This window comes from Crocuta crocuta, unplaced genomic scaffold (assembly GCF_008692635.1).
Source record: "Crocuta crocuta isolate KB4526 unplaced genomic scaffold, BGI_CrCroc_1.0 scaffold8, whole genome shotgun sequence".
NCBI classification, from domain to species: domain Eukaryota; kingdom Metazoa; phylum Chordata; class Mammalia; order Carnivora; family Hyaenidae; genus Crocuta; species Crocuta crocuta.
The window spans coordinates 147,080-154,231 of NW_027532162.1; the positions used below are offsets into that span (position 1 = coordinate 147,080).

Below are 7,152 nucleotides of genomic sequence, written 5' to 3' on the forward strand. Positions count from 1 at the left end.
CCCCAGAACAGACAGGAGCCGCTCCACCATCTCTTCCAGGGTGCATTCCTGGGCTGGGGTGGGGGGTCGGGGTCAGGGTCAGGGCAGAGGAGGTGGGCAGGGGGCGGTGGGAGAGGCGTGGCCACTGCCCTCAGGCGGGGGGCAGCTACCCTCCCACAGTGGTCCGAGACCCCACCATCTGTGCAGCACTCAGGGGTCAGGGAGGGGGAGGCGGGAGGGCTGTGGGCACGGGCGCCCCCGCTCGGCCCCACCTGCTCACCGTCACTGGCCAGGAGCACGGCCCGGTTCACCAGGGTCTCCAGAGCCTCCCAGAGCAGCTGGCTGGAGGGGAGGGTGGGCTCCAGGTAGAGCAGGCCCTGCAGCACGGACAGCAGCTGGGCAGATACTGGGGAGCAGCTCACCTGGGGGGCGGGGAGAGGCTGGGTCAGTGGCCATGCCCTTCCCGGGCGCACCTCAGCGTGCCAGGAACATCCACCCCATCAGCACTCTGTGCCTTGCAGGGGCCCCGGTGACGAGCTGGGGTCACAGTTCCCTGACCGTCGCACCGGTGACACTGCGGGTGGGGCCACCCTCCCTGCGGGGGGGCTCCTTGTACACTGGGGGACGCTGGTCCTTGCCCACTTGAGGCCAGTAGCACCCTTCGCCCCACTGTGACAACCCTAATGTCTNTGCACTGAGGGGGTCCCCCCATACCCAGACCACACTGGGGAGTTCCCGCCTGCACCCAGACCGCACTGAGGGGTCCCCCCCATACCCAGACCGCACTGGGGAGTCTCCGCCTGCACCCAGACCACACTGGGGGGGTCCCTGCCGCACCCAGACCACACTGGGGGGTCCCTGCCTGCACCCAGACCACACTGAGGGGTCCCCCCCGGCCTGCACCCTGACTATACTGGGGCCCACTGGGGCCTCAGTGAGGGGCAGGGCTTCTGGGCTTCTGGCCTGAGGAGCGGGAGCTCGGGCGTTCACTGGGTCTAGGACCCCCCAGTCACCTAAGCCTGGCCAGTGAGCTGCGCCCCTGGCGACAGGGTGGGCCCCTCTTGGCACCCAGCACACCTCAGCCTGAGCTCGGGGTCAGTGACATACACAGACCCAGGTTCGTACCCTGGCTCCCTGGTCCCCAGCTGGGTCCCCGGGGCTGAGGTCCCACCCAGGAGAGCCGGCCTGAGAAAGCTCAGGACAGGGGTTCTCAGCTACATGGATTCCCGGGTATCCAAATAAGTTTGAATTTCAGATACACAACCAGTGACCTTCAGCATAAGTATATCCTATATGGCATCTGGGATATACTTACACTGAAAGAGCCCTCCTACTCAGCTAGCTGTCCTGCACTGCAGGTAGCACCCCTAGCCTCCAGGGGCAGCTGCCAAGGCCCCAGGCAGGGAGACCCCGCAGAGTGGCCCGTCTGGCACACTGCGCTGTCACCGGGGCCTGGGTCCGGTGGGCGGAAGTCCCCTCCTGCCCTTCTGGAGGTGAGAACTGTGCCGGGGACTCACCGCAGCCGTGTCAGGACGTCCAGCAGCTGCAGCCCTGGGGGGGACGGGAGGGGTCAGCGGGCCTCAGGGGCTGCTCCCACCTGCCCCCGCCCCGGTCACTGGCATCTCTGGTGCGTCCCCTCGGGTCTCCCCATGGCTGATTCCCATCACCTGGAAGGTGGCGGGAGGGGGACTCTGCCATGCCTGCGGGACACGTGGTTGTGCCCACTGAGCGCTCATCGCCGCGACCGGCAGGACTGGGGCTGGGGATCAGCCTCACCCCGAGTCCCCCGGGGGGAACAGGCAGGGGCTGCTTCCACCTCCTTCCTCTGGGGTCCTGGGGTGGGGGGCGCGGGCCAGGCCGGCCAAGGGGCACCGGCGGCGGAGGCCCAGGGAGGCCACGGGGCTGCGGGCGGTTACCGGTGAACTCCCCGCGTAGCTGTGTGCGGGTGCGCAGGTCCTCGGGGCCCAGGATGATGGCGTTGATCACACTGAGCAGGGTGACCACATAGGGCACGTTGTCACTGTCCGAGAGCTCGTTCATGATGACACTGAAGCGGTACTGCTGGCTGCACACGGTCTGCAGGGTAGGGTGGGCGGGGTCAGGGCGCACCCCAGGCCCACCGAGGCCCTAGGCCCCCGAGGCTCACCTTGTAGTGGTCCAGGGCGTCCAGGGTCAGCACGTGGCCCTCGGGCGAGTAGATGCACAAGGCAGCCAGCAGCTCAAACACCTGCTTCTTGACCATCACGTTGGATGTGTCCAGAGCTGCCAAGGGCGGAGGGGGGGGAAGGGCGGAGGGGGGTGGCTCAGCTGGGTCCTCCCCCTCCTCNGGCGCTCTGCACCAGCCCACTGGCCACCTCCAGGCTGGCCTCCCCAGGTGCGCAGACCCCGCAGGGAGGGGCTTGCGGGTGGGGGTCTGCTTGGACCTGGGCCTCAGTTCTGAGAGGGGTCCCTGCTGGATCTGGCCCCATGTTCTCATCAAACTCAGTACCAAGTGTGCTTACGACAGCGTGCGATGCCTCCCGGTCCTCAAGGCCTGAGCTGGCACAGGGGGTGGGGGTACAGCCCAGCCCAGGCTGCGCAGGGCAGGGATCAGGAGGCCTGTGGCTCGCTCACCCACACCGGCACTCGCCCACCCACGGGCCGACTCACCCATCACTGCCCCTCCTGGAGCCCCAAGCCTCGGTGGGACCGGGTGGCTCCCATGGGGCAGCACAGCCCGGCAGGCAAGGGACACACAGTGATCCTTGTTCACTAAGGGCCACCTGAGGTTGCTCTCAAGGGCTGAAGACTAACCCTGGGCGCAGCCTTGGGGGACTTCCTAGAGGAGGTGTTCGTGAGTCAGAACGTAAGGAGTCAGCAGGCACACAAAGCCTGAGCAGGAGGCTGGGGGCTAGAAGGGGGAGCCCCCTGGGGGCTGGACAGGGCACAGAGCGAGTAGGGGCAGGGGTGTGGGGGAAGGTGGAGGAAGATGCCATTGGCAAGCCCGGAACTGAAGGGCTGTGGTTCCAGCCAGGGTCAAAGGGCCTGGGGCGGGTGGGATGTCAGCGGGACTTGGGTTTTGTGAGTCCAGCTGCCAGGGCAGGCACCTGGGTGGCGGGTGGTGGGTGTGGTGTAGGCCAGAGCCGGGGAAGGGGTGGGGCCCCGACAAGCACAGGGCTGGACGGGGAGGCCAGGCAAAGTCACAGAGCAGAGGGGGCAGCGAGGTGCAGCTGGTGGAGGACCGTGGCTCCAAGGTGACCCGGATGTCTCGGGCCTGGGACGAATGGGAACCTGGTTCCTCCTCCAGGAAGCCCTCCCTGGCTGCCCAGCTGAGTCCTCTCCCATGACCCCAGCCCTCCTGCTGTCCTCCATGGCCTGGAGCCTCACGCAGAGTCGCTAAGGGGTGTCTGTGGCGGTCTGGCCGCCCGGTGGCCCCCCGTGGGCCGCGGCTCACCCAGGGAGAGCTGGCGCACGTAGGCCTGGTTGCTGAGGATGTACTCGACGCCCTGCTGCGAGTTCAAGACAGCGCGCACGCAGCTGATGCAGGTGAGCTGCAGGAGAGCGTCGGCGATGCGGGCCACCCCGCGGCCAGACAGGCGCGCCAGGGCCTCGAGCAGCAAGTCCAGGCCGCTCTGCTCCAGGAACTGCACCATCCAGCCGCCGTCGCTGCTCTCCAGGCGCTTGCGCAGCCCCGAGTAGTTGACCACGGATGGCATCTGCAGCAGCCGGATGCACAGCTCGGGGTCGGCGCTCTCCAGGTTGGCCTCCGTGGGGTCCGCGTCCTGCGCCCCCAGCTTCTCTTTCAGCACCGCCCACTTGCGCTGCGCGCCCTCCTTCACCGACATCTTGCCGAACTGCGGGGCCGGGGGAGGGGAGCGTGAGTCCCCAGCCCAACCCGGCCCCCCCGGGGGTGTCCCCTGCCTCAGTATCCCCACCTGCCCAACGGGTTTGCCCTGCGTCCTGCTCACACCGGGCCTGCCGAGCGGACGCTGTGGGCAGACCCGCGTCCCATCAGGGCTGCCACTGCTCCGGGGCTTCCTCCGTGCCAGGCGCTCCTTGTGCCCACCCCCAACGGAACCGCCGCAGCAGCCAGGCGGGCAGCAGCACCGCCTCCCTGCCCACCCGAGGGCCTCAAGGCGGCTATACCCGCAGGAATACCACTGACCCAGCAGTGATGATGTAACGAAAGTGCCATCTCCCAGGCTCCCTTATCTTGTCCCAGAGCCTTCCCCTGCCCACTGGGCAGGGTAACTCCAGGCCCCGGGCGCTTCTGGGGGTGTGCTGGGGGAGGGGCTGACTTGAGGGTCATGCCCGGTGCCCACGCAGTCACGGCCTTCCCCGGGGGGAAGCAGCCGCCCTGCCAGGCCCTGGCTTCCGGGGCCCTTCGTTTGCCAACCGGTGTGGACAGAGCACCAGATGTCCCCCTAACGCACACCTCTCCCCTAAAGAGGGCAGGCTGTGCCTCTGTCCCCCAGCAAGCTCCCTACTCCAGGCCCTCAGTGGTGACGCCGTCCTCAACCACGGCCCCTGGGGACTGGCCTCAAAGGTCAGGGGCAGCCCAGGCTCTCCCACGACCATGTGTGGCTCGGGTCTTATATTTAGAGCCTGAGAAGGACACATGGGGCTGCGAGAGGGAGCCCAGGAGCCGAGCGTGGCAGTACCCCCGCGCCCGGGGCAGCCACCGCCAGCTCCAGCCCCCCAGCCTCCCGCCGCACCCACGTGACAGGACGGGAACCAGGGAGGCGCCCAGAGAAGCCAAGTCACGTGCCCACCGCCCCCAAGCTGGGAAGGGCAGAGCTGAGTGAGACTGGACCCCAGTCCGAGGGGGGCTGGGAGAGGCCGGCCTGGATCTCAGGGCTGCGGGACCTGGTAAGTGGCGGCGAGACCCCAGGGGCCATCTGAGGTCACACAGGAGATGGAGGCCGAGTGGGCACGAAGAGCCCAGCGGCCTGTCCCTGGCTGGGCTGTGGGCCCTCTGTGCTCACGGTCGGTACATCTGGAGGCCTCGCACCCCCTCTGCCTCGGGGAGTCTCGGGTATCGTCCCCTGGGCTTCCGGAGCCTCTGGCCCCTCCCCTCCTCCACCGGCCCGGCTGGCCTGGCGCCTTTCAGCATCCCTCCTGTTTGTCCATGCCAGGAGCCCAGCGCCCCCACCCAGCCCTGGCTGACTGCCGGGAAGGCCCCTGGGGTCCCCCAAGGAGGCGGCTGGCGGGGAAGAGCGGCTCTGGCCTGCGTGCGCACCCAGCTCTGGGCTCACCGGCCCTGAGCCCCCCTTCCGTCGCCAGAACCTCTGGTGTCAGCCTCCTGGAGATGCCCTGAGAGGGAGCGGGTATGGGCATCCCTGGGTGGCCCTCCCCCTCCCCCAGGAGCCCTTACAGCCCTCCCTGTGACTGCACGGGTCCCCTGCCCCCTCGGGCCTGACCCTCTCGTCCCTCCCCCACCGTCCACTCACCCAGATGCGCAAGACCTTCCGGCTGCCTCTGCCCACCCATTCCAGGCCCTGCCTTGGGCTGTGCCGCACACTCTCCCCTCTTCTCATCACTGACCGCTGTGCTGCCCGCCTGCAGCTCCGGCCCCTCCTGGGCAGCCTCCTGGTGGCAGGGGAGGGGGCCGCTCCCACCACCATGAAGAGCACACACAGCCACCCACCTCTGGNCCGAAGAAGTGTCATCCCCAGCCAAGAGCCCCAGGGGTCGCTAGATGCAGAAAACCACCTCCCGGAGCCAGCCTGCATGGCCTCAACGCCCCACCGGGCATTGCCCAGTCCCCCCTGTGCGCTCCCAGTTCCCGGGGGCCATGGGCTCGCTATCCCCAGAGACCCCACCTGTGGGGGCTCCTTTGGTCTGTGGAGCTGGGGTGGGTGGGACCACAGTGGCAGGGGACCAGCCCATCCACCTGCCTGTCCACGAAGCTGTGTGCCTTGGAGCTGAGTGTCACAAGCTGGCCATGCGCCACAAGGCACTGGGCAGTGGCCCCGCGTGGACAGGGCGTCCAACTAGGGGAGTGAGCCCAGCTGGGTGGGGTCACTCTTCCCCTCCATTAGGCCACCAGGCTGCCCAGCCTCATCCAGGGCTGTCTCCCTAGAAATGTGTCAACTGCCCTTCAAGACGAGCTCCTGAGTCCACGGATGGGCAGCGTCCGGGCCAGATATGAAGACAGGACTCTGACCACCAACTGCAGCCCAGCCCGGGAGGAAGCCGGCTCTCCCCGCGGCAGACCTGCCGGAAGTTGGACCTCTATCTCGGACAGCCACACACCCTGGGACGGGTCCCCAGTGGCTGGGGCTGGGTGACAGCTCCCACAATTCTCGTTGCCACTTCCAACTGTGGACCAAGCAGAAAGCCGTGCGTGCTCCCCGAGCAATCACGTGGGCTGCCTCTCTTCCCCAGACCTCCGGCTACCCCCGAGCCCCCCTTTTGACTTCCACAAAGCTTTCTATACACAGAAAATACTTAAATATTAACATATACATTCTACAGTGCACATGTGTGTACTACATGTACACATCCTATTCACACAGATATTGTATGTACTGTATAGTGATAATTAACCTGTGTATTCCATTGTACATACACACACTGCACAGTACGTATATGCACATCATCTTACACACACGCAGTAAGCATGCAACATGCATGTGCACCACAGGAATACCTCATATGCGTGCACGTATCACATGCAGTAAGCATGCACCATGTATCATGCATGTGCGCACTGCACAAACACCTCATGCGTGCACATTGCACACATGTAGTAAGCATGTATCGTGTAACACGCATGTGCGTCCTACAAGAATACCTCGTACGCGTGCACACAATATTACACACACGGCAATGATTACATATAAGACGTATAGATGTGGGCCGTCTGCCTGGCTGGCTCATTCAGAGGAGTGTCCGACTCTTGATCTCAGGGTGGGTTTGAGCCCCACGTTGGGTGCAGAGATTATTTCAATAAATAATAAATAATTATAAAATAAAATGTTAATAATTTAAAAAAATGAATGCTTGAAAATACGTATAGATGCACCACATGCATACACTACGCACGCGCAGTAAGGTGGACATACACACACATAGCAGAGACGGGAAGTCTCCCACCCTCCGGCCGCCGAAGCGGCGGTGACCCAGTCCCCGCCTGAAGCGGCTCAGAGTAAACGGCCTCTGCCGCCCCCGGCCGAACACTTCCCCCCGAGC

The 7,152-nt window shown here is 65.5% G+C and overlaps 1 protein-coding gene across 1 annotated transcript in view; it reads right to left on the bottom strand.

Moving 5' to 3' along the window:
• Positions 1 to 1,492: 1,492 nt before the first annotated feature.
• Positions 1,493 to 7,152, bottom strand: part of LOC144241859 (inverted formin-2-like) — a 12,996-nt gene continuing 7,336 nt past the window's right edge. The window contains exons 2-5 of the mRNA XM_077776506.1: positions 3,413 to 3,812; positions 2,126 to 2,241; positions 1,896 to 2,055; positions 1,493 to 1,530 (exon numbers count right to left, since the gene is read on the bottom strand). Of these exons, the coding sequence (XP_077632632.1) occupies positions 1,493 to 1,530; positions 1,896 to 2,055; positions 2,126 to 2,241; positions 3,413 to 3,803 (705 nt within the window). The 5' untranslated portion in view covers positions 3,804 to 3,812. The remainder of the gene's footprint in view (positions 1,531 to 1,895; positions 2,056 to 2,125; positions 2,242 to 3,412; positions 3,813 to 7,152) is intronic.